The following is a 27,798-nucleotide window of genomic DNA, read 5'->3' as shown; positions in this document are numbered from 1 at the left end:
AGGTTATTTATATTTCTTCATTAAGAAGAGATTTTTCCCCCCTCCCTTTTTGAACTGGAAGAACAAAAGAAAATGGTAACTTCACATGAAATCAGGGAGCTAAAGTAGCATAGTGGACAAAGTGCTGGGGCTGTCATCAAGAAATCCCGAGTTAATACAAAGCCTCAAACATTTACTAACTGTGTGACCATTTAAATTCTGTCTGTCTCAGTTTCTTCATCTATAAAATGGGAATAATAATAGCACGTACTTAGTAGGTTTGTTGTGAGGATAAAATAAAATAATAATTGTAAAGCACTTAGTACAGTGCTGCCATAGCTATTTAATGAATGAATGGGAAAAGGCAAGCAGAAAAATGAAGCAATTCATCAGTCATGCCACTTGAGACTACTAATATGTAATAATGGAACTTGTACTTGTGTGTGACATGTTGGTTTCAGAGGAACGAACTGTTTTCAAGTTCATCCTCCAGGAGTTGATTTCTCCATTCAACCTGTAACAATTGTTGAAGCTGTAGACACTGCTCCCTGAGCACCACAAGATAGCCTTGCTGCTGAAGGAGCAGCACATTTGGAGGCTATGAGGATGGATTAAATGTCACACTGACTGTCTAGTCTTGTATCTGAACAAGTATTTAAATGCATTTAAATTTAAATTTAAATACAACAATGATGTTGTTACCAAGCTAGTAACTGACTAATGTTAGAAACTTCAGTTCATTAATTTAATAAGACATTCATTTCAATTTAAATTAATTCAACTCAATAAATATTTAAATATAAGAGCTTAAATTATCTTTGGGTCCCAGTATAGTTATCACTCGAGATAACTGTTCCGCCTCTATTATGGTAGAATTTTTTGGTGTCGGTTATTATGAAAACTTGATTTTCCAAAATCATATTTCTGGGATGCTTGCTGCAGCATAATATACTACTTTGAGGATGACTTATTAAATCTTTGTTTATAATGACATGTCGTACTACTGTATGCCACGGATATATAAACTATAAGGGTCAATTACAATCACTGCAGAAACGACATAAAATTAACTTAACAGAGATAAGCTTATGTGTGGAGGGTTATTAATTTTGTATTTGCCTTTTTATTTTATCTTTATCACATCTTTTTTATTATTTTATTTTTTTCAACACAATGTACCACTTAGCATTTTTTTGTAGTTCCAAGAGCTAGAAACAAAGTCCAATGATTCAGGGAATGACTAGAAAATGTGTAGAACATAATTACACTATGTTGTAAGAAATGACAAAATGGAGCACTTAAAAACATGGAAAGAGATGAAAACATTGATGCAGAATGAAATAAGCAAAATGAGGAAAACATACATGATTACCCAATGTATTAGACAAAAAACAAAAAAATAAAAACTAAGCTGTGAAGTCATAACCAAATTTGGCCCCCAAAAGATATATAAGAAGGCACCACTCTTCCTTCTTAAAAAAATTATTACAAAATTTATCCACAAGTTCCCAGCCCCTTCCCGCCTCCCTACATCATAGAAAGCATTATCCAGGAGACAGACATGTTCAAAAAAATTATGTCTTTCCTGTTTGCACTTTTCAGTTCATTCTCTGGAGGTAACATTCACAGATTTATTCTTTTAGTATTAAATCTGTAGCTGTGTATAATATTCTCTTGGTTCCATTCACTTCAATGTTTATTACCCTCTTTCTCCCTAAATTATGTCTTTCTACATATGTTTAATGTTAGGTGCATTTGAAGGGAGTAGAAGAGAAGTACTGCTGTAGAGAAGCTTTGGCTCAGATTTGAATTTTTCAATAAATAAAAACATGTGTTTAAAATAAAAGATAGACTGAAACTATATTTACATTAAGTATTTCTTATAAAAGACTGACATTTGAAATACGTAGGGAACTCAAAAGAATTCTAAAAGAATTCTAAAAGTACCATCCAAAATCCACTGTGAAACAATAAGAAATTTTTAAAAAGGAAAACAAATGATTAAAAATTACATGAAAATATCTAATAACCAGAGAAATGAGAATTAAAACAACTCAGCTCTGAGCCATCACCACACACTTATCATGTGAACAAATTTATTAAAAGATGGAAAAATTCATTGTTGGAGGCACTGTGAGAAGATAGAAAATGAATCCCCCTCACATTAAAATAACATTTCCTCAAATTTCAAAACTAAAACTTCTATAATAGAAAAAAACAAAATGTGTTAAGATATTGGAATTGAAAAATATTTCAGCATTATTTTTAAATAGTTATTACATATGTCATTAAGTAGATTATGATATAGAAAGGAAAAACTAAATCTAGGGGACAACTCAATGCATAAATTTTCTTTTTTTAATTAAATCAGATGCTTAAAAATAAAAAGCTTTTTATTCTTGATTCTTGGGAGAGGCATATTATTTCTACACATAACAAAAACTTTAATTCAACTTAATGCTTTGGATGTGGGTGTTAATAATGCAATAATATTATGTGGGATGTCCCTTGATTGAGATAGGACATAGTGTTGGGAAGGGTCTTTTAAAATTTTCTTTCTTTGATTTTCTAAAAAGAACACTGACATGCAAATATTAAATGACTATATTCTTTCTGACAAACATCCATAATAATGGTTTCAAAAATATTCTTACAGCGTATCTTGACATGATAGACATGGAACAGTTTCTTTCTTTAATCAATTAGAATTAATCCATTAAATTAAATAGCATAATTAGGCACCCATAGAAAACTGCAAGATGGGATAAAATATTCTATGTCTAGAAAACAAGAAAAAATCATACTGAAATAAAAATGTTTAAGAGTTCCAAGAAGTAGTATGTATGATCAAAGGGGGGGTAATGAAAGAGGAGAGTGTATTTGTCTTACTAGATGAAACATGCCACTTCAATTTTGTCTACACATTCAACAAACATAAAGGTTTGACAGAAAGCATGCAAACACATGATGCACTAGAGTCAGGAGGCAGGACCCAGGCTAGTGAAAATGGTCAAAAGTCATTATAATATGCATAACTTAAAAAATAGTAACATGAAATTTTGAAGCTACTATCCATTTCCTGATATCATTATCATAAATGCAGGAGGAGGAGGGGGGAAGCAATTACAAATTTTGCTCCCTCATATTAAAGACTGTGGGCTAGATTATGCGTTATGTTTATAATGCAAAGAAAAATTCCTCTGAATTTGCAATTTTAAAAGTTTCCCTCAGGTATAATAAAATGAATACTGGCTCATCTTTAGTATGATATAAAACAAAGTAGAAATTGTTATTGACAAAGAACATACTGACATGTTCCTATCATGCTATGGTAGTACATGGAAAGGAATGCTCTACCTTCACACACTATCTCAAGTAGACAACTGTACCTCTCTCTGTTGTTTCCAGTCATTGAGTTCTAGGCAAAGGTTAGATACAAAGAAAAGAACAAAGATCAAAATATTACAGGGGTTAGAAAAAGAGAAACCAACATATTAAATGATATTTTCACATAAGAATTAATAGAAGTATCCATATAGTTGCCTGTATTTCAGCAAGGAATGAGTTGTAATAGTTAAAAATTTGTATTTTATTAAATATAAAGTTTGAGAACAAATAGATTAAAACAGTCCTGAATTCTGAAATCACTGTGCATGTGCAGTCATCTTCCTGAATGAATCTGGCTCATTTGTCCCTTGAAAAGCACTTGGTAGGTTTATCAATCTTTACCCTAGGACAATATTCTAGATTATTATCTAACACTAGATTCAAAGTCTTTCCCCTTGATAAATAGGTTCTTAATTCCTAAACCAGGAAGAGGTTAAACAAAGAATATGAACCATAAACCAATATCACTAATGGAAATTGATGCCAAAATATTAAAAAAATGATTTGAAAAGAGATTACAACAAAAATATTTTGTCATTATAAGTTAGAGTTATACTAGGAATTCAAGGATATTTCAACATTAGATGAGATTGGGAGCATTAGGAAAACATTTTTTCTATTGAACTATTCCTAATAACAAAATTTAAAACCACATGATTCTACTGAGATTCAGAAAAAGGATATATTAAAATATAGAACTTATGGGGGCAGCTGGGTAGCTCAGTGGAGTGAGAGTCAGGCCTAGAGACAGGAGGTCCTAGGTTCAAACCCGGCCTCAGCCACTTCCCAGCTGTGTGACCCTGGGCAAGTCACTTGACCCCCATTGCCCACCCTTACCACTCTTCCACCTATGAGACAATACACAGAAGTACAAGGGTTTAAAAAAAATGAGTGGGTTAAAGAACAAATCATAGAAACAATAAATCATTAAAAAAATTATAAAAAAATATAGAACTTATTTGTACTTTTAAAATTCTGAAAAGCATAAGAAAAAAAATGTCCTTATTAAGAAAAAATATTTAACCAAAACAATTATACATAAAAGAGAAACACTAGAAGCTTTCCCAATAAGATCAGTAAATCAAGGGTGCCAATCAGTACCATTATTACTTGACATAATACTTATAATATAATCAAAATAAATTAAGGAAATGAATGTTATCCAACTATAGACTCTGCCCTGAATTTCAGACCTGGATCAGAAAATTGCATACTGGATATTTCAAACTGCATGTCTAGGATATATCTTAAATTCAATATATCTCTAAATAAATTTATCTTTCTCCATAAACTTTCCTATCTCTTAAACTTCCTTGTTTTTGTTTTCAGCGCCTCAGATTCATAATTTTTAGCATTATTCTTGATTCTTTACTTTCTTTCATCCACATTTCCAAATGACTGCCAAATATTTGCCATTTCTATCTTGACTATACCTCTTACATCTGTTCCCTTTTCTCCACTCACACAATTATCATTTTCAATTAGGATATAATTATCTCTTGCTTAGATTACTGCAAAAATTGGCATCCATAACATCAACTGATCATTTGACTCCCCTACTTGACCAATGCCACTAGCATTCTACTTCTTCTAGGATAAAATATAAATTCATTTGTTCAGATCTTAAAATCCTAAACAATCTTGCTATGGCCTATATTTCTAGTCCCACCCTATCTTACTCTCCACTGTAATAATTAAAATTAAAATTTGAGGCTGCTAGTAGCTTTAGTAGCTTTATTACATCAAAGTAGTGATAGTAAAGAGAGGGAAATGTAGGAAAGAGGTAGAAACTTGCCTAGCCTACCACCCTATGTGCCTTTCTGATGGAATGAAGCTCACCACCAACAGGAGTTTTCCCTCAGGTTCCAATCTACAGCCAGAAAAGTGCAAAAGAGTGTGTGAGCTCAGTCTTGGTCTTGCCTGGAGTTTTCTCCACCCACTAGCTCTCCCATGTCATATCTCAGGAACCAATCATAGTTCCTTAATTTGCCTGGCACTGCTCAGGGGGGCAGTACCTGTAGAATCAGTTTCCAGTCTCCTTGGTTTCAACTTCCTTTCTCTGAGGGCCTGTCTATTCTTGCACATCTCAATGATGGTAAACATCAAAGGTTGCTGATTGATTACATCAAAACAAAGGGAGGGGAATTCCCTTCTCACACCACCTCACATTCCACCAACCAAATCCATTGGTTTTATATATATATATATATATATATATATATGTGTGTGTGTGTGTGTGTGTGTGTGTGTGTGTGTGTGTGTGTTATCTACAGGATAAACAGGGATCAATTAGTAGAGAGAAGGTGCTAGAATTGAGAAAGAGTAAGAAAATCTTCTTGAAGAAGGTAATATTTTAGTTGGGACTTGAAGGAAGCCAAGAAAGTTAAGTGGCAAAGGTAAGGAAGGAAAGCATTTCAGGCGTGGGAGACAACCAGAGAAAATATCTAGAGTTGAGAAATGACAGTGTCTTGTTCATAGAACAGCAAAGAGACCAATGTTACGGGATAGAGGAGTTCATGGTAGGGTATAAAGTGTATGTTGATTGTTTCTTGTCCTTCATATTTGAAGAGAACCAAGAACCACTAGTATATCTTTTGACTCACAAATAAATTGGACTTAAGTGAGGCAGGGTTGCACAAATATATCAGTCCCACTCTTCCTGTCATCTAAGTCCAGTGACAAGACAAAACTCAAGACAATTGGTGATGGTCTAGGGATATAGTGGATGACTTTAGCTTCTTAAATGTCTATCTAAGCTCCACAGTACCTGCTTCAGCTGCCTTAACCATTAAAACAAATTGTTCTTATCTGCCTTTTCCACTGGAAGTTAATCTTCACATGATTTATGTAGACACCCCACTGATTCACTGATTGGTTTAAAGCTTGTGGGTGACCCTCAACCTAATTTAGCCTACCTGTCTACCAAGATTGCTTTACCAGGGTGTCGATACTTATGCATGCTATAGCTTCTTGGAACCAAAGGTGGGAGCTGGAGGAAAGGCAGACACCGAAGGAGAAAAGCAGCCCTAAAAATGGCTCAGCAAACCCTCATACCAGATGTAATAGTCTTTTCTGAATACCCTAAACAGCCCAGTGTATGGTGTAAGAAGACTAGAAAGGAAGGGAGGGATTATTAAGGGCTTTGAATGGCAAGCAGAAAATTTTGTATTTGATCCTGAAGGTGATAGAGAGCCACTAGAATTTATTGAGGAGAATGATATGGTCATGCTCATACTTAAGGAAAATCACTTTGGCAGCAGAAGGGAGGATGAATTGGAGTAGGGACAGACTTGTGACAGACAGATCAACCAGCAGGTTTTTGCAATTGTCCAAATATTAAAAGATTAGGGCCCAAGAGAAAAGGGGGCCTATTTGAAAGATGTCACCAAAATGAAATTAACAAGACTTAGAAACAGATGTGGGGAAGATAGTGAGTGATAGTGAATAACCCAGGATGAGACCTAGGTTGTGGGTCTAAGAGACTGGGAGACTGAGAGTAACAGGGAAGTTTAAAAGGGAAGGGAGTTTAGGAGGAAAGGTAAGTTCAGATTTAGACATGAGCTTAAGATAACTATTGGACATTCAGTTTGAGATATGTGAAAGGTAGTTGGAGATGTCAGACTGGGGTCAGCAGAGAAATTAGAGCTTGATAAATAGATATGAGAATCATTAATAAAGAGATGATAATCAAAGCCATGGGAATTGATGAGATAATCAAGTAGAGTGAGAAAAAAGAAGAAAGACTAGAAACCTAAGATTAGAGGGTGTTATAGAGGTGAAGATCCAGCAAAGGAGATGAAGGAGTGATCAGATAGGAAGGAAGAGAACCAGTAGAAAATAGTGTCCTGAGAACACTGAGAGAAGAGAATATCAAGAAGAAAAGGTGATTGACAGTGTTGAAGGCTGCAAAGACATCAAGAAGAATGGGGACTAAGAAAAAGGCATTGGAATTAGCAATTTGTATTGATCATTGGTAATTTTGGAGAGAGCAGTGTTGGTGGAATGATGAGGTTAGAAGCTGAATTGTAAAGGATTAAGCAAAGAGTAGGAGAAAACAAAGAGGAGTCCTTTTTCGTGATGGCTTTCTCAAGAATTTTTTTGCCACAAAAGTAGGGATATAGGATGGTGGTATGGATGGAAGAATAAGTGGGAGTTTTTTGGAGGATGGGGAAGATGTTTTTAGCAGTATGTTTTTAGGCAGTAGGCAACTAGAAGAAATCCAGTAAATAGGGAGATATTGAAGATATGTGAGAAAATGGGGATATTTGAGGGAGACAATCTATAGGAGATAGGATGGAATGGGAATACTTATGCAAGTAATCAAGCAAGCAAACAATATATATTTATTGTTTACTATGTACCTGGCACTGTAGAAAATCTTGAAGACTCAAAAAGAGGAAAATACCCTTAAGGAGCTTACTATCTAATGGAAGAGATAATAAGCAAACAAATAAGTATGAACAAGGATTGTAATGATTGAAATTCTTGAGAGGTCATATTTTAAAATTAATTTTAGATTCATTTGTTAACAGACTACTGAAGGAAATCTAAAGTAGCCAGTAGATTCCCTCTGCAAAAAAGTCCTTTTCCTGAACTTTCCAAGACATTTCTGATGAGTAAAGAGTCATTGTGGAGGTGAACTTAGAGAACTCAACTCTTTCCTTATTATTTATCTCAGGAAGAGAAGGGCCTCAGGAAGACAACACGTCTTTCTCCTCACTCTGTGGCTGGGTCACTGCAATCCAAAATAGTGGTTAGAGCTTGGGGACTTCATTACTTAAGAGAGGTCTTGTTTACAGATAAATAAGGAGCAGGTCTCCACCTGGTCTGTAACAAAAACCAGCTTTGAGGCCTGGGAATATATTACTTGGATGCTGGATGAACTTTGAAACACAAGGTTCAATAAAGGCTTCAGATAAAAATGATCACAATTCAATATTAATTTTCCACAAGATAAATTTCCACAAGATAAAATTCCACAAGATAAAACAAAATAAAGAAGGAAAACACTATAATCAAGAGGGTTTGGGAAATATTTTCCATAAAAGATAGGATTTTAGTTGGGAATTAAAGGAAGCCAGGGAAGTCAGTAGTTAAGAGTTGAGGCCAGAGAGCATTCTATACATGGGGGACAGTCAGAGAAAATGCCCATATGTGAAATAGGGAGTAAATTGTTTGTGGAACAGTTAGGAGGTTAGTGTTTTGTTTGTTCACTCGATTACTATAAACTCCAGGTACCTGTTTAGTCCAAGATTAAATACAAAATGCTCTATTTGGCATTTAAAGTCCTTCATAACTTAGCTCCCTCCTGTTTTTTCTAGTCTTCTTAAGTCTTACATATATATTCTTCAATCTAGTAATACAGGATGTCTTCACTATTTCTTAATTTTTACATTTATTTATATTTATCTGCCCAAATACATAGCCAATTTTTGTAAAAGTTCTTTATGCTTCTGAGAAGTACATGTATACCTTAGCAGTTCCATTTATAATATGTTATATGCCTCAAGATTTCTCAAGAAATTAACTAAATTCTATATTTTCCATTATATTTATATTTGTTAGATTTTTTTCCTAAAACTGAAAAGGACATTAATTTCTCCTGGCACTGTTGAATATATCTTCTTGAAATTCTATTAACTTTTTATTAATTAACTTTTTAATTTTTCTTTATTTTTTAAATCAATTTTTATAGTTTTTCTTTATAAATTTAGATGCTAAGACATTTGGGAGAATTAAAGTTTAATATTAGTATTCATTTGTGGTCAATGATTCCTCTGAACAAAACTTAATTCCAATGCTTATATCTATGTATGTTTTACATTTTTGTTTTTGCGTGGTTAGATAGTATAATTGCAACTTTTGCTTTTTTTGCACTGACTTAATGAATAGTAAATTTGTTCTAGCCTCTCATTCTGTGTATACCTTTGCTTTTTAAATTGTTTCTTATTAAGTAGTAGATAGGGGCAGCTAGGTTGCACAGTAGGATAGAGCACCAGGCCTGAATCAGGAGGTTCAAATCTGGCCTCAGACACTTCTTAGCTCTGTGACTCTGGACAAGTAACCCAATTTCCTAGCTCTTGCCCTTTTATCTTCAAGTTGTTACTAAGAAAGTAAGGTTTAAAAAAATAGTATATTGTGGAGTTTTGTTCTCTTGTCTAATATTTCATTCCCTTTTATATTTTTAGAATACTCTATTTACATTTGAAGTTATAAAATTTGGGTTTATATTTTTCTACATTTGTTTCTGACATACTTTTCCTGAATGAGAATTTTATTTTGTTCCTTTTCTTCTACAGATAGTGCAGTATCTTTTTGTTAGCTTAATCTACTTTTAAGGCAACCCTATTCCTACAGGTTTTCTTCCCCTTCCTCTTAAATTCTTCCTCTCCATTTGTTACAATTTTCCATTGTTTTGGAATTTTACTTAATTATTAGTTCAATTTTTCTAAGATAGTCAATTCTTCTCTTTTTTCTCTCAATTAGTAAGAAAAACCTACTTCCTCTCCTTTTTAATTTCTTTTGTTAGATTTTTCAAATTGCTTCTTTTCCCAAAAACAATTCTTTCCTTCTTTTATTTTCTTCATTAATTCTCTTCCTTTTTCCTTTTTCTGATTCATCTTGAGTTTTTAAAAAATTTATCCTTTTATTTACATATTCATTTTTCAATGGGGATATGATTGGGGATGTTGACTTTAAATAATCACTCTATTGCAAATAGTAATAATATGGAAATAGGTTTTGAATAATGATACACGTAAAACCCAGTGAAATTGCTGGTTGGCTCTGGAAGTGGGGAGGACAAGAAGGAAGGAAAATGAATCATTTAACCATGGAAAAATATTCTAAATTAATTAGACAAATAAATAATTTTTAAAAATATTCATTTTTCAGTCTTTGTTTTTTTTAGAATTAAAGTTTTTAAAGTACCTATTTTGAGTTTGTCCTTCTAAGCAATTTTTATATTATTGCCCAAGTATCAGTTCCTGCAGGATGTAAAGAGGATATAGATATCATGTCATGGTAGAAATTTTTCTATATACTTGATTATGTGGGAAGTTACTAAATACCATGCCCTCTCTTCATTATAATTTTTCCCTTCTTGCTATTAATTCTTTTCTCTCAGTCTGTGTCTTCCAGCATTAGCCCATTGCCCACTTCACCCTCCCTTAAGTTCTGATTCTCCTTCTAGAAATAGGAGTATTGATAGAGGTATAACAATATTTTCTTGAAGCTGGGGTCTCTTTTAGTAACATATCCTATCAGATTATAATTATTGTAGGCAACCCATCATAGAATATAACCTTCCCCTCATGGAAGTATTCTTCATTGGACCCTCTTCTCAATACTGAACTATGATTTCCTTCCTATTTCCATTCTTTCTTTTTGATAGCTTACCCATTCTCTCTTAGACCCTCTTCTTACTGAGATACTACAAGAGTTACTTTCCCTTTGTTGTTTATTGTTGACTTGATTAGTGTACATCACAAATTCCTCTTTATCTTATTCCCCCTCCCCTTTTATATGTCCTCTCATTTTGCACTTTAATCCTACAACATACATTAATTTATTTCTAGGCAAGATCTCATGATGTTTAGTGTGCTTAGTATATTTCAGGCCTATTCCTCCAACATCATTTCTTTTAAATTTTGCTTTCATCCTTATTTCTTTGTGGAATTTTAGGAAGAAATCTCTTAATGGCCCTATTTTTTAATACTATTTAAATTTGGTGTCTTTTCCTATTTTTTTTCTTCTGCAGTAGTTCATTTTAGTACTTTTGCTTACCTTGATTGCTATAGTTGTTTATCTTTCTTGTGTTTCCTTATGTGTATAAGGTATTTCCAAAGCAAACAATTTATTCATATCTGGGGTTTTTGTGTTTAGGAATTCAAAATTCCATTCTACAGGTAGAATGATCCAAATAATCCAGACATATATATTTATGCAGTTTTGTACTACATAATAACAATTCACTATTGTGTCTAATAAATGGTAAATGAGACAAAACACTCATCAAAGCTAAGCAATTTAGTGGAAAACTTACCTCCATTAACTCCCCATCTACTTTTACTAGCTTATTTTTCAGGCTTTGATTTTCCAAATGAATTGTTTGAAATTCTTCTTCAAGTTTATTCATTTGACTTACCTATTATAAAATAGAAATGACCTTAAAAACAGACAATAAAATAATTACAAAATTTGTAAAATACATAGGAGTTAACTAACCAAGATACAGGTGTCTTAAATAAATACAACTACCAAGCAACATTTAGAGAAAGAGTTATGAGATCAAAAACTGGAAGGAACCTTAGAGATCATTGAGTCCAACTCTCTCATTTCACAGATTAGAAATCTGAAGTAAGTGATTAATTAGTAAGTGATTTGCACAAAGTCATCTAGCTAATAAGAAGTCAATGTACATTGTGTGTGCCATTATACTAAAAAAGATACTATTTAAATTAATGTTCATATTTAGTACTATATAATCAAATTATCAAATGGCTCATTTTTAGAATATAAAAAATTTCTGATTTTGTCAGTATAAGGAATTCCTAGTGTGGGAACTCTCTTCACCAATGAAGATCACAACACATATAAATGAATACATTAAATTAGAAAGATTTCACACAAAGAAAATTCAGCCAGAATCAGAAAAGGTAAACAACTATGATGAAAGTCTGACATTTAAATAGATAGTGTGCTGGACTTTGAGCCTAGAATACCTAAGTTTGAATCTGGACAAATCCCTTAACTTCTCTAAGCTTGTTTCCTCAACTAGAATATGGGTATGGTAATGGTACTTATCTCACAGTGTTGTGAGAAATCAAATGAGGTAATGTATGCAAACACTTTCCAAACCTTAAGTATTTGCTTTTGTTATGATATTAATCTAAAATAAAAAGATATTTTTCAGAAGATGCATAGGTAAAGGATACAAACAAATAATTTTCACTAGAAAAATGCAAACTGTAAGCAGTAGTATAAATATGCCTCCAGGAACTAATAAGAAAAATGCAAATTAAAATAACCCCAAAGTATCACTTCACACCTGCCAAATTGTTGAAAATGGTAAGAACTATCCCATTTGTATTTTTGTTATCAGTACACAAGACCTTACATGTAGTTAGTATTTGATACACTTTAATTGTTTCATTAATAGACTACACCAACACTATTTAAATATTAGAGCTTTTAATTCATAACTGATATTTATATAATTGTTTACACTTTAATTATGAAGAATTCAGTTTTAAAATAACTCAGAAAAATCAAATTTTTGTCTTAAAATTCTTACAAGTTTTTAAACAAAATTATTTACATTCTGCTAATATTTTTGGATAAAAATAATTATATAAAGGTAACAACAAAATACCTAGATGACATTCTCTTCTGATTCTATGAAATGATTGATACTCTATGGCAAATTACTCAAACATTTATTCTAGCAACATTTTAAAATTTGTCTTTTAATGCTTTTCAAAAATAGTCATAATCTGCTTGTATGTTTAACTTTTCTAATTACCTCCTCTTCTGAATGTATCAGTTCTGTTTTTGAGTTCTGCACCACAATTTGAATTCTTTTATTCTCCTGCATTAATAACTGCTGTTCTTGATTAATCAGATGATCCATCTTATGCCAAGACAACACTTTGTGCTGGTTCTGTAACCCTGAAGAACATATGGCTGGATCTGGAAGCCAGTTCTTTAAAAGAAAGAGGATTAGGTCTTAAAATTAACTAATAATATATTTCCATTGTTACCCAATAACTATAATTTTAAAACTTTTGAGTTTTAAATTTTTTGAGAAAAAAATCTCTTTTGTTCTAATGAATTAGTAATTCAACAATAACAATAGTTTTGGGGAGCATGCAGAGTTTTAAAATTCACTAAAATAATTCCTTCACCAGATTAAATATTATTGTATAGAAAAATTTCAGTTACATAATATTATTAAGTAAAAGATAGATGACTTTAAAATGTTTGATCCCTGTGAACTTAATAACTCTTAGAACTTTGGAGATTATCATTTTGGGATCAATACAGAAGTTATTGATAAATGAACTCTGAAAAGTTGTTTAAGGATGAAAGATAATAATCCCCAAAGTTCTAGCAAGTTCTGCTTCTTTCATACAAGCAATTCTATTTGAAGAATCCAGTAAACAAGTTATTCGCATAATTGAAGTAAGAATTCAGATATACAAAACTATTGAAAATGAATTTCTGACTTCATAATTTTATTTTTTTTTAAATCCAGAGTCAGCTAAGCCCCAAACCATGAAACAAAAGCAACATTTATATCTTGAAAAAAGTGTCAGTCCTAAAAGTCATTAAAAACACATAACAACTATTATTATTAAATGCTTTTGCTATCCAAACCTCTAGGAAAAGAAAACCAAAACCAAAACAAGCCAGTTAAATTACCATCAATAGATAAAATGACCCAGTTATATTTGTATAACCTAGATCTGTGAGTTGGGAGGGAAAAAGAGGGGGAAAGAAAATGAAGTATGGAAACATGGAAAAATATGTTAAAAATAAAAAAAATTTAAATGATCGAGGTAATAATTTTATTGTTTCAAATCCCTTTCATGTCTAATATTCTATACATAAAGCTATTAGGCACAAACTTTAGCTTTATTAAATACCTATATCTTCTATCAAATATATTATGATTTGGTGGTAATAGTAGTATTGCAGATTACTTAAAAGAATAAGTTGCTAAAATCTTTTGACAACTCTTTCTTTACATTCCGGTATATTGCACTTATAATGCATTAGTCAGCAATGAGAATGAGTTATTTTAGGAGCTATATGACTAATATTTTGAATTATGGTTCTATTTTTATTAAGATTTTCACTTTCTTACAACCTAATTTCCTGCAAGCCTGATCTAGTATTATTTGGAATCAATGCACTTTTCTCTTTCACTTAACTAATGAAAATGTACACATTTACTACCCTTAAGTAGAGTATTTGGCCTCCTTTGAACAAGTTCCCTTGCCACTGGTAATCTGCAGTTGCTTGTACAGATATCACTTCCTGTTTTAGGGCTTCCTTTTCCTGGTGGGCCACTTTTAGATCTCACATCATTTGGGACATCTGAATGTTATCATTGTATAGATTTGTCACCTATATTCTGAATCTGAATTCCAAGGATATATATGTATTTTTATATTCATGAACATTTCAAATGCTTTCTTTTGGCATTTCATCATTCGTATAATATAGCTGTGCATACAAAGGAACTGACAAGATAAAATTTGAGTTCAAGGTTCTTTCCACTTTTACATAGTACAGACAATAAGTAGACCTTTCCCTAGACTTCTAATTAAAATCTTTCATAATGTAAATTTGCCCAGTCATGAGGCAGAAAGAGGGCTGTGAGTCTATGAAGGGAGAGGAATGGTACATGGTTTAAGGACACATGTCAGGGACAGAGAGGTCAGAGCAGGAGAAGGAACACAGTGGGACCAGTTCTATGTAGGGTCCTGGCCAGATCCAAGAGGTAGAACATGAGGAAAGTTCAGTCATATGGGGACCAGACACAGGCATGAAGAAAGGCTAACACATGGGGGCTATGGAGACATGCAGTACCCCATCACAAAACAAGGGCAGACATGCTAGTGGTGAGTATAGTAGAGCAAAGGTATCCTCTCTTGGGGTCATAGAGTCTCAAATCAAGCCCCCTTCCAGTCTAAAGGCCATGGTCTCTTGGGTTTTACTTTCAACTGGAGGGCTTAAGATTTTTTTTTTTCTGGTAGTGGTAGACCGCTGAGCACCAAAAAAAGGACAGAAGTGGAGAGAGCAGAGTACTGTATAGTAAATTAACATTGGTGTTTTTTTGGAATGTAGATTTCTTTCAGAATACTTTAAATAAAATTTAATTCATATAAAGCAAGAACTATTGATATAATTTAGCATTTTGTCTTTTAGTTCACTGGAATTTGTTCATACATTATATTTTTCTATCTAAAGAGAGAGGTATTGTAATATAGTTTCAAAGTTTCTCAAGTGAATATTTTATTTAAAAAATTCAAACTTTAATATAAATGTAGCTCACAACATATAAAGTGCTAGATAGATGTTTGAATATAGTCCTTTGACTTACACTATCTATGATCTTTTAATATGAATTTACTCTGTTGGGAACCAAAAGTTTACAAAATGGCTGGTCTACATTCTTTTTTTATAATAATAATTTCTTTTTCTCCAATTAAATGTAAAAACTTTTTTGGCATTCATTTAAAATTTTTTGAGTTCCAAATTCTCTCCCTCTTTCCTATCCTCTCTCCCTTATTCCATCCCACTCCTCCCATCCCTAGACACTGTGGAAAATATATGCAAGGTAATGGGGTCACCAGGGATATTATAAATAAACTAAGTAGTTTGTGGGAACACACTCTAGGATTTATGAGAGACTGGACCAGGGTGGAGAGACCAGAGTTTACTAGATTTCTACAGGAATGGCAGTTGATCTTAACTGTCACTCAGCTTCCACTGGGCCAGAGTCTAGAAACAGGCTAACAAGGTAAAAGGGACTTAACAGCTTTAATTGACTAAAAGGTGGGAAAGGGATTTCTATACTTAAAATCTAAAGGATAAAACCACAGGGCAATGGGAGGACTTATTCTACTCTTATCTAAGTGATCTAAAGAAACAGGGCCCAAGGAGCTATAAATGGAGTCTCTGCCTCAGACCTGGAACCTGCCAGGTTTGAGTACAGCTGGGGCTTTTGTGGCTTTGGGATTCTCACTGCAATCCACTGATGATCTCTGGATGCCAGGAGCTAAAGTTGTCTCAGGTACCAGGTTGTAAGGGTTTTGCTTGAAGCACTGTCCACCAGAACTCAAACTTCTCCTCCCTTGGCTCTGTAGATCTTGTCCTTTTTGCTAGATGCCACACCACACAGAATCCCAGGGAAAATCAGGATGCAAGATGTCCTTTTACTCTGAGTACTCCCAGGGCTAACTACAGTTTGTGTTAATCCCTAATGGAGTCCCACTCAGAGCCAAGTCACCTCTTCCTGCTCCTTCATTCCAACCTGGAATTCCCAGCTCCAGTTCCTTCCTGCTATGTACTTCCTAATCAATACCTAATCTAATCTTCCTCACAACACCACCAAGCAATCTGATATAGGTTATATATATATATATATGTATATATATATATGAGAATAATCATGTAAAACATATTAGTCACTTTGTGGAAGAGATTGCAAAAAAGGAACAAAAGAAGAAGAAAAATAAAATATAGTATCTTTTGGTCTGTATTCAGATTTCAATAGTTCTTTCTCTGAAGGCAGATAGCATTTTTTTATCATGAGTCTTTGGGATTCTTTTGGATCACTAGATTATTGAGAATAGCTAGGTCATTCATAATTGTTCATCAAAAATATTACTATTGTGTACATTGTTCTTATTCTGTTCATTTCACTTTGTATTAGATCATGTAAGTCTATCCAGGTTTTTAAAAAAGTCATTCTGCTAGTGATTTTTTATACCACAATAGTATTCTATAGCAGTCATATACCACAACTTTTTCAGCCATTCTCCAATTCATGGACAACCCTCAATTTCAATTCTTTGCCACAACAAGAACTGCAATAAAAATCTTTGTACAATAGGTCCTTTCCCCCTTTTTTTGTTCATCTCTTTGGAAAACAGACCTAAAAGTGGCATTGCTGGATAAAATGATGTGCTTAATTTTAGTGCCCTTTGGGCATAGTTACAAAGTGATCTCTAGAAAGGTTCAATTAGATTACAACTCCATCAATAGTATCAATATACTATTTTCCCACATTCCCAATTTCCCAAAATCCCAATTTCCCCACATTCACTCCAACATTTATTATTTTCTTTTTCTGTCATATTAACCAATATGATAGGTGTGAGGTGGTACCTTAGAGCTGTTATAATTCGAATTTCTCTAATCAAGTGTGATTTATTGCATTTTTTCATATGACGATAGATGACTGATTTCTTCATCTAAAAACTGCTTCTCAATATCCTTTGACCATTTATCAGCTGGAGAACATTTTTACAAATCTGACTTAATTCTCCATATATTTAAGAAATTAGACCTTTATCAGAGATGCCTGCTACAAAATCTTTCCACACAGCTTTCTGTTTCCTTCTTCTATCTTTTTAAAAGAAATCTTTAGAATTGATACTGAGCATTGGTTCCAAGGCAGGACTGTAAGAGCTAGACAACTGAGGGTGAGTGATTTGCCTAGGGCCACACAGCTATGAAGTGTCTGAGGACAGATTTTAACTCACCACTTCCCATCTCCAGCCTGGTACTTTTATCCACTGAGTCACCTAGCTGCCCCCTGCTTTCTTACTAATTTCATTTATTTTGGCTTTGTTTGTTCAACCCCCTTTTAATTTAATATTATCAAAATTATCCATTTTATATCCTATAATGCACCCTATCTCTTGTATAGGCATTCATTCTTATCTTGTTCATATATCTGACATATAAGCTATTCCATGTTCCTCTAATTTCCTTATTTCACCCTTCATGTCTAAATTATGTACTCGTATTGACTCTATCTTGACATATGCTGTGAGATGTTGGTCTATCCTCAGTTTCTACTATGCCATTTTCCAATTATCCCACCAATTTTTGTCAAATAGTGATTATTGTCCAAAAACCTGGATATTTTGATTTATCAAACACTAAATTACTATGGACTAATTACTAGGTATTGTATACTTAATCTATTCAACTTATCCACCACTATTTCTTACTTAGAACCAGATGGTTCTGATTGCCACTTTGATGATTACCACTTTCTAATACAATTTGAGATCTAGTACTGCTAAACCACCTTTCTTCACATTTTTTTCCACTGATTCCCTTGACATTCTTGATCTTTTGTTCTTCCAGACGAATTTTGTTATTTTTTCTAGATCCTTAAAATGATTTTCAGGTAGTTTGATTCATATGGCATTGAATAAGCAAATTAATTTAGCTTAAATTGCCATTTTTATCACATTTGTTTGGCCTAACCAATTAATACTTTTCTAATTGTTTAGATCTGACTTTATTATTTGAGATAATCATATGATTTCTCTTGGTTGTTATTGATATGGCCAATTATATTGATAGTTTTCCTAATCCTGAACCAGTTCTGCATTCCTAGTATACATCAGACATGGACATAGTGAATTGTTATTATTGGTAATCTCCTTGTTAGTATTTTATTTAAAATTTTCACATAAATAGGGAAATTGGGCTATAGTTTCCTTTCTCCGTTTTTACTCTTCCTAGTTTAGGTTATCAGAACCATATCACAAAAGGAATGTGGTAGGAATCCTTCTTTGCCTATTTTTCCAAATAGTTTATAGAGTATTGGGAGTCATTGTTCTTTAAATGTTTGGTAGAATTCATTTGTGAATCCATCTGGCCATGGGTATTTTTTACTTGGGGAGTTTATTGATGACTTATTTAATTTCTTTTTCTAAGAAGGGATTGTTTAAATATTGTATTTTATCTTTTTTTAATCTAAGCAGTTTACTTAGATTATTAAATTTAGTGGTATATAAATAGGTAAAATAATTCCTAGAAATTGCTTTAATTTCTTATTTATTGGTGGTGAATTCATTCTTTTCATTTTGGATACTGGTAATTTGATTTTCTTCTTTCCTTTTTAAAATCAAATTGGCCAATGGTTTATTGGTAATTGTGAATATCATAGCTGATGTTATGTCCTTTTAGCCATTCTAAGATTTCTATTAGAATAGTCACTTAATATTGTAATGTGATTCAGTCATCACTCATTGATATGTTCATTCTGTTGTTAGAAATGGATTTTGCTTCTGAAGACTAGAAATAACCCTTTGTAGAATGTTTGTATGATGTTATAATTTGATAATATTAAATATTTTAAATGATGATTATCTGTTGAACATGTGGAGCAGGGCATTGTAAAAATTGTTCAAATGTCTGGTAGGGTTCAAGACACTTGAACTGATAAGATAAAACATGGTTTCAACATTCAATGAGTTTACAATTAAATGTATAAAAGTATAAAGAGTTTTAAGAGTTAAGGGGAGAGAGAGATCACCTTGATCTATAGGGAAGGATCAAAGAAGGCTTTATGAACAAAGCAAAATTTGAGGAGGTCTTGGAAAATGGTTTAAATTCAATAGTGGTGAACAGGAAGGTAATCCAGGTCAGTCAACTGTATACAAATATTCAGGCAGAAAAGCTTTGAATATAATTGGAGAAATTATGAATGGTCTAGTTTTGCTGACATGTGAGTTAAGAAGGAATGAATGAAATAATAATAGAAAATTATAATGAGTAGGATCTGTATTCCAGGAAAAAGAAGCTTTCCATATTTATAATCTCAGTATTTATAATTGACTCTTCACTCTCCTCACCTCACAAACAAAATTATTTGTCAAATCTTACATTTTCTAACCCCATAACTCCTCTTGTATCTACCCCCTTTTTATTTTTATACAGCCACTACCTTAGTTTAGATTTTCATTATTTCTTGCCTTAATTATTACAAAGGCCTCCTAATTGGTATCCTTGTCTTCAGATTCTTCCCCAGTCTAGTCTTTCTTTCTCACTCCTGCCAAAGAGATTTTTATTGTGTCATGTCACTCCCTTTCTCTAAAACTCCAAGCACTCCCTATTGCTTTTAGGATAAATTATAAATTCCTCCATTTAGGTTTTAAAGTTTGGGGGTTGGGGATGTGGCATGAGGTCACTGGAGGGGATGAGCATAGTACTCAGTCTGAAGGGAGGGGTGGAGGTGGGAACAGGCACTCTGTTTCTGAAAGGTTTGCCATCACTGCTTTAGTTATTAGGTAGACCAATTCAATCATTCATTCATTTATTGAATAGTGAAGATATAGTAGTCATTATATTACATATAAGCACTGGGGGAATGTAGGCAGCAGTAAAATTGAAGAAAGAATTGGGTTTTGTTACTGTGACACTGAGGTGAGAAGCTGGGATTTGGGGTTTAAAGTTGCAGAAAAAAATGTAAGACCATCAAAATCCTCTACTAATTATCTGTGCTAATTCTTTCCCTAACACCATTAACAATCTTTTGCTTTTGCTTTAGGGTCAGAAAAGACTTTTTTAAAAAACCTTTCATTTTCCTAATTGTTTCCTAGTCTTTGGAAGTAATTATAACAAATTATAATTATAGAAAGTTAACCATAAAATTTTATTTCTTTTGTCACCTAGTGAAATAAATTTTCTTTAAACAGAACATAAGTTGCTTCTACATGATAAGTAAGCCACTAGCAAAGTAGATAATCATGGACCAGTATCATTGTATGATTCAGACAGTAGCTTTTATTATAAGTTCAAGCCAAAAACATTTTCTGACTATATATATATATATATGTGTGTGAAGATAGGATTAACTCTCCCTTATCTATTTTTAGCTAATCAAATCAAGAACTCCTACTTACTCTTAAGTATGAAAATTCACAAGTTACTAGAGTGACAACTCCAAAAGCCACACCCCCAGGCAGTGCTTGGCAAATTAAAAGACTGTCATTGGTTTCTGTGAAGAAGGAGGAGTGACAGGAAGTGACGTGGAAACAAGAGGTATAAAAAGAGGCCAACATGGTCTAGCATTCATTCCCTTCCTGGCATTTGGAGAGATTGGTTCCAGATATTCCTGCCTTGGCTTGAAGGAGACCTTTACCCTGGATCCTGTATCAGCTTGCTGGGTGAATGGAACACTGGCTGAAGACACCACTGGGACTAATTTAATTAGTAACCAGTTAATGCTATTTCTACATGTTTATGTTTAATGTAATAGGTTCTATAACTACAGTGAAGAGCAGTACAGCATATTAGATTGCCAGTGTTGAAGCCAGAATGATCTGAATTCAAATTACATCTTATAACACTGGGTAAGTCACTTAACTTCTCAAAACTATGCTACCTTTTAAGAATAAACAGAGAAGGTGCCAATCTTCATTACTAGATATTGTTCTAGTGCTTGGGAATATCCTCAATGAACAGGTCTGGTATCTATCCCTTATCCATAATCACTGAAGTGTAGTTTTTGGTCCTTAGCAACTGACTTAAGAGTACTCTCATGGACAAAAAGAAGTAAAACTTGATAAACCCAGAATAAACACTTGTAGTATTTATAATTTTTTTTTACTTCCTTACATCCTTACTTTTTCTGACTTAAAAGCTGAGTCACAAGCCAGACTGTTCAGTGGCAACCATTGCAAAAAAAAAGAAAAAGAAAAAAGAGAAGGCATTCAAATATTTTATGAAATCATTTGAGTGGTAAGCTGCCTTACTTGTTTTATTCTCTCCAGTTCATTTTTGAGGAGGAAATTTTCCTGTTGCAAAGAATGGCTTTGAATCTTTATTTTAGACAATTCTGCCTCCAGAGAAGACACTAAATCAGATGACTGAAAGAGAACAACATTAAATGATAATGTGATTCATTCTAGAGAAAGAGAAAACCATTGCTAAGTCTACTCTAAGTTTGTGAAACAAACATGTGAGAAACATGAATCTAACAACATACCATTTTTAACCTTTATATATAAACAAAGCATGATAATGACATATATATATGTATGTATACACACATAGAGCATTCTATAGGTTACAAGTAGTTTTCACATGTATTAGCATATTTTGATTTGTACAACTTTGTGGGAACATTTAGGGAGATGTAATTATTTTCATGTCACTGTTGAAGAAATTGCGACTCAGAATATAAAATAACTTCATTAAGGCCACATAGATAATAAGTAGCAGAACTAGGAATGAAATCTTGGTCTTTTGATCTTTTGACCATGTCTACCATGGATTTTTCCAAATCATCATTTTAAGCACAAAAAGTAAATCCAAGTAATATTTTAAAAGGCTGTTCAGGTTCTTTGGTATGGTAGATATTTAAGAATATTAGTTCAGGAGGTGGCTAAGTGGCTAAGTGGATTGACAGCCAGACCTACAGACAGGAGGTCCAGGGTTCAAAACTGACCCCAGACTTAACCCCCATAGATGAATTGTAATAATATGGGAAAATCCTGTGGAATGAGATTCAGTAAGGACTGGAAAAATATTGGGAAAGGAGAAAAACTGGTAATCCCTGTGCAGAAAAGCTAAAAGGAAAAACTTTGCAGATTTTCCTTTATCTACAAGTTTTCAATTTGCAAGCTATGAACAAGGTCACCAGTCCTGTGAAAAAGAGCTAACTTGGGTTGTGGAATTTCTAAATGACACAATTGGATAATGAAGAACATACAAGTCTATAATAATAATAGAAATTATTTTTAATTATTGATTTTGATGTAAGGATGAATTTATGATTAAGAAGAAGAGAACTAAGTGAAATCTTTTAGATGTGTGTGAGCCCTGGAAACTTGTATTATTATTGCAACTCCATGAGAGTAATCTTAATTGTATTCAGCCCTAAACTGTGATTAGTGAAACTTGGCATTGGAGGTAAAAGTTTTTAGGACTTCAACTAATATTATTTTGAGTTTTGAATTCAGGTATAGTTGCCTGATGCAACATTAAGTCAGTAATCTACCGTAAAAGAAAAAGCCACAAGTTACTTAGAAGTGAGATCCTAAACATTCTGTGGCTTTAAGGCTTATGCCTAGAGGGACCAGTTTTGATGTTGTCCTGGCTTTTTTCTTTTATGGCAAATTTCTATAATCAGAGCAAATGGTCAGTGGAAGATATGAACACAATGCAAATGTGTAAGCTGTTTTCAATCTGAATGTGAGAAAACAATAGATTACATAAACCTGTTGTCAAATACTAATGGGCATGTAAAAACCTATTGATTTCTGAATTTTAACTAATTTGTTCTGTTGTTAGTAAGATGAGAACTGCAAAGTTTTGGATGGTTTTTTACCACCTCAATTAGTTATTGAAGAAGTAAAATTTTAAAAGCTGTACTAGTTTGTATTGAGATCTGTTCAGTAAAAGATTCTAGCAGGAACATCTAAGAATCTCTATAAATAACTTGGAACCAAAGAAGTAAATCTAGAGGAACAAGTTTTAGAATATAAAACAACAATATATGACATCTGGACTCTAAAATGAAATTTATGCATATTGGGGATAGACTACAAAAATGCAAAAAGCTTTTATGTTAGTTAACATTGATATTGCATTGCTTTGGTCTTTTGTTTTACTGTATTTGTACATTAAGTCTGTCTGTTTCTTAATGTTTTCATGGCTCTTGGATCAAGATACTCATAACAGATTCTGACTAAAAATTATGTCCCACCAAATTTTTTCTTCTTTGTTGGCCATCAGGGACAAATTACCCTTTAGGCAAAATGGTGAAAATGATAAGGGCTAACAAGTTTATGTTGGCTTTTGTGATGTTTATAATTATTTCAGAACATCAAGATTATGGAATGGTGACATATCACTAGAAATAACTTTGCAATATTTGAGTCCCAAAAGGTCAATTTTATTTTAAAATTTTAAAATTTATTTTAAAAGTTGCCTTTATTATAAAAGTTGCCTTTTTTTATCTTATTGAATTCTGGTAAATTCCAAAAGTTTGACAGTATATTTCTCATGATGGGTAGCAATTTCCAGAATTATCTAATTCTAAAAGACCCTACACTACCTTTTTGATGTGTACTCTCTCTTTTTTGGGAGGAACCTTGGGTCTGTCCATCCTCCCTGTCCCCCATCCCCATATGTGTTTTTGAATTCTCTCAATGGAAATAAACATTTTGTTATTTTGTTTATAATAAATGTTAGTTTATTTATAATATTAATTATTAGCTTAATGCTTGTTTGGTTGTAAGGTTGATGGTATGCTGATGAAAAAAGCAAGAAAAGTACAGTTTACTGCATAAAAAGCAAATAAAATGTTCTTCAACAAATCTAGAAAATGTACTTGGCAAAATCCTGATGTGGAAATCCAAGAAAAGTCACAGTGAATCATTTTTCCAGGCCAGGTCTGTGCACACTAGGGATAGAGTCTGTCCAAAAGTATGCTTTGCATAGGACTCCAGGTAGAGAACTAGGAAAGTACTCTTCAGTGTCCAAACCCAATCCTATCTAATCAGAGGGGAGGTATCCTAGGGCAGGAGTTATTGAAGAGATGAGTTCCAGAGTTGATTCAACTTGCAGAATGTTTTTGGATATAATGAAAGCAAGATCATGACAAGAGTTTTTTTAAAAATTTAAAATATTTTTACAAGTTAAAGTACCAGAAGAATAAATTGGAAAAGAAATGAGAATTATGAATGAAAGAAGTGAAAAGAAACTTAACACCTTAGCATAGGAGGTACAAAACCTTACCCAGGTAAAAATTTCTAGGAAAATTAGAACAGAACAAATAGAAACCAATAATCTAAAAGACATAAAGAAATATTTTAACAAAGTCAAAAGATTGAAAAAATAGAAGAAAATATAAAGTATCTCAGAAAAAAACAAACAACTGACCTGGCAAGTCTTGGGGGGGGTAACTGAATTACCCAGTGGTAGCTTCTGGAACTCTCAATCCACAGAAAAAAGGAGGTCAGATAACTGGTCAGAGGAAGATTAGAGGGGACCCTTTGATGGCACTGGGAGCAGGATTCTGTTGCATTGTTCCTACATAGTTCCAGGTCATAGACCACTAGTAGGATTGGAGAACAAGTCATAGAAAAGAGTGCTTATGGCTACTGACAGATCAGAGCACATGCCAGGAGAGCAGTGACTATAACTCTCCTTAACTATGGAGATATAACTCAATTATTAGTTCTCCATAAAAGAACTAAGAGCTTGAAGAACCCCAGGGCTAGCTTTGAAAATAGCAGCATAAAAAACCCTGCTACTTGGGAAAGTTCTCCTTCTACTCCAGGACTTCAACCTTAAAATAAAGTAAAATTCAAGGAATAAGCTGGAAAACTGAGCAAATAACCAAAAAAGACCCTGACTATAGTCAGTAAATAGAATATACATATACATATATATTCTATTTACTGACTAAATAGTTATTGCTATTTAGTTGCTAAATAAGAATATATGTATGTATTATACATACATACATACATTCTATTTACTTAGATGGAAAAAAAGTTGAATCTCTCTCTTAGAATGTAAACTCCTTAGTAAAGATCCAGAATCTCATTTTAGTATTTATATTCCTGGTACTTATTATAGCACTTAGTATAGAGCAAGTATCCACTAATAAGTACAAAATAATACTGATTGATTCAATCTTTAGTTCTCATATGGTCTTCCCAATCATCATCCCACATCTACAAATAGTGTACCTTTTAATTTTTATATGAAAACACTGAAAGTCCCTTTATGCACAGGAGAAACTTGAGACTAAGAGCTTGTCTTAAGACATCTTCAAGAATGAACTGCAATTAAAAATCTTATAGTTACCACAGATCATACCTTTGCTTTGTAACTGTCTAATTCCTCTTTCAGCTTTATGTTTTCTTTTTCCCATCCTTCCAATGTACAATTTCCTATCTCTTTTTCTTTCTGATACAGGATTTGTGCTAAATATTGATGAAGATACTGAAGGTCGGCTTCATTTGGGGTGTTCTTTTGGATAAGTTCTGCATTTTCCAAATCCAAGTGCTGATTTTTGGCTTTTAATTCTAATACCTAGTTAAAATGGAAATTAAGTTTTTTGAAGGTATTAAGTCCATTTCTCCTAAAGACTAGATATAGGAACTTAGAGCTTTCTGACCCCTACCCCACTAGTATTCTACATGTAGTTTCTGAAAGATCTCTCCCACTACAACTAGACATTATGATAATTACTGTTGTGAGGAAGATTAGTTAGTAATTAATTAAGTATTAAGGTGGACCTAGCAGGAAGGACTGAAGCATTCCAAGATGGAATGAAGGAGCAGGAAGTTGCTTGTGCTCTGAGAGAGACTCCATTAGTGGTTGGCACAAACTGTTGTTAGCCCTGGGAGATCTCAGAGTTAAGGACACCCTGCTTCCTGATTCCCTGGGATCCTGAGTGGTGGTGGCATCTAGCAAGGGGACAAGACCTACAGAGAAGCACCAGGTGGAGGAGGAGTTTGGGATCTGGTGGACAGCATCTCAAGCACACTCGCTCTACTTGGGTTCCTTGGACCACCTTGGCTTTTGGCATCCTGAGATCATCTGTGGATTACCGTGAGAAACCCTCAAAGCCATCCGCAGGCCTTTAGCTGTGCTGGTCAAACCTGGCTGGAACCAGGTTTGAAGCAGCCCCCCAGAGACTCCAGAACAGCTCCTTTATGCCCAGCCTGGCCTAGGTCAATTAGTATTAGAGAAGTTAAGTCCTCCCCCTTGCCCTGTGGTTTAGCCATTTAAGTTTTTAGAGTAGAATTCCCTGTCCCACCTTTTATTTAGTTGAACATAATTAAAACTGTTAAAACCTTTTACCTTGCCTGCTGGTTTCAAAGACTCTGGCCTAGTGGTGACAGTTGGCCAACAGCCATTCTTGTCAGTTAGAAGCAGCTCAGCTGTGTACTCTGGTCTCTCTATCCTGGTCCTGTCTCTCCTTCAACCCAGTGTGTGTACCCACAACCATTTAGATTATATTTTAACATCCCTTGTGTCCATCTTTTTTTACATTACGAAGTAAGGGTTTCCTATATACTCTCTTTCATTAAATCTTTATTCTGGGTAATGGCACATAAATGACTTTGCAGGGTGTATTTACTGAGCTCTATCATATATAATCTGCTTTTAGATAAAGGTGAACAACTTGAAGTAATGAGCTGTTATCTTTTATATACTTGGGCTCTCCAGTGTTAAGTTTTTATCATTCTTAAATGTTCATTGTCTATCCAATGTCTGATGATCTTTTGGGGCCTGACCATGACACAAGACAACACAGGATATATATTGAAGAGTCCTTATCATGCTATCCTCTGATTTTGAACTCCAATGTTACATATGAATCCAAGAAAAATAGTATTAGTTTTCATGTAAAGGGTCTACTTTACTGTGATCATTTGTAACAGAAAGAAAAATTTTCTAAATCAAGAAAAATTAAAATTGAAGAATATAAAAAATTAATTTACCTGCTTTTTAAAGTTTTCAAACATCTTCTGTATAGTATTTTTTTCCTTTCTTACAGTCTCTATTTTTTTCCTAAAGCAACAATGGAAAGATAACTTAAACTTGATCTTTTAAAAGTAAGCTTCAGTAATAACTCCTTAAATATCAGTAGGCATAATTATATAAAAATACTTATATTCTTACCATATTTCTTCTTGAGATCCCCTTAATTCACTTAATTTTAGGTAAGAAATGCTACCTTCTTCATTTAAAATGGTAATTTCATTCCTTAAAATTGGGTTTTCTTCTTGAAACTTTTCAGACTCCTGTCTAAAGTGCAGAGATAAAAATAAAATTAAAATAAGGCAATTGTCTATAATTTTTAGAAAGCATTTTTAGAGAATTCCAAAAAGGTGACTATCCAGAAGCCATTTAAAAGACAAATTTGCATTA

At 33.3% G+C, this 27,798-nt stretch overlaps 1 protein-coding gene across 1 annotated transcript in view; it reads right to left on the bottom strand.

Moving 5' to 3' along the window:
- Positions 1–27,798, bottom strand: part of NIN (ninein) — a 136,546-nt gene that overhangs the window by 13,299 nt on the left and 95,449 nt on the right. Inside the window, 7 exon segments of the mRNA XM_044659944.1 lie at positions 447–622; positions 11,411–11,512; positions 12,890–13,069; positions 21,657–21,770; positions 25,735–25,950; positions 27,369–27,438; positions 27,550–27,675. Coding sequence (XP_044515879.1) covers positions 447–622; positions 11,411–11,512; positions 12,890–13,069; positions 21,657–21,770; positions 25,735–25,950; positions 27,369–27,438; positions 27,550–27,675 — 984 coding nt within the window.

Source organism: Gracilinanus agilis, chromosome 2, assembly GCF_016433145.1.
Source record: "Gracilinanus agilis isolate LMUSP501 chromosome 2, AgileGrace, whole genome shotgun sequence".
Classification (NCBI taxonomy): Eukaryota; Metazoa; Chordata; class Mammalia; order Didelphimorphia; family Didelphidae; genus Gracilinanus; species Gracilinanus agilis.
The sequence above is the reverse complement of the archived record's forward strand: the minus strand, read 5'-3'. Positions and strand labels throughout refer to the sequence as shown.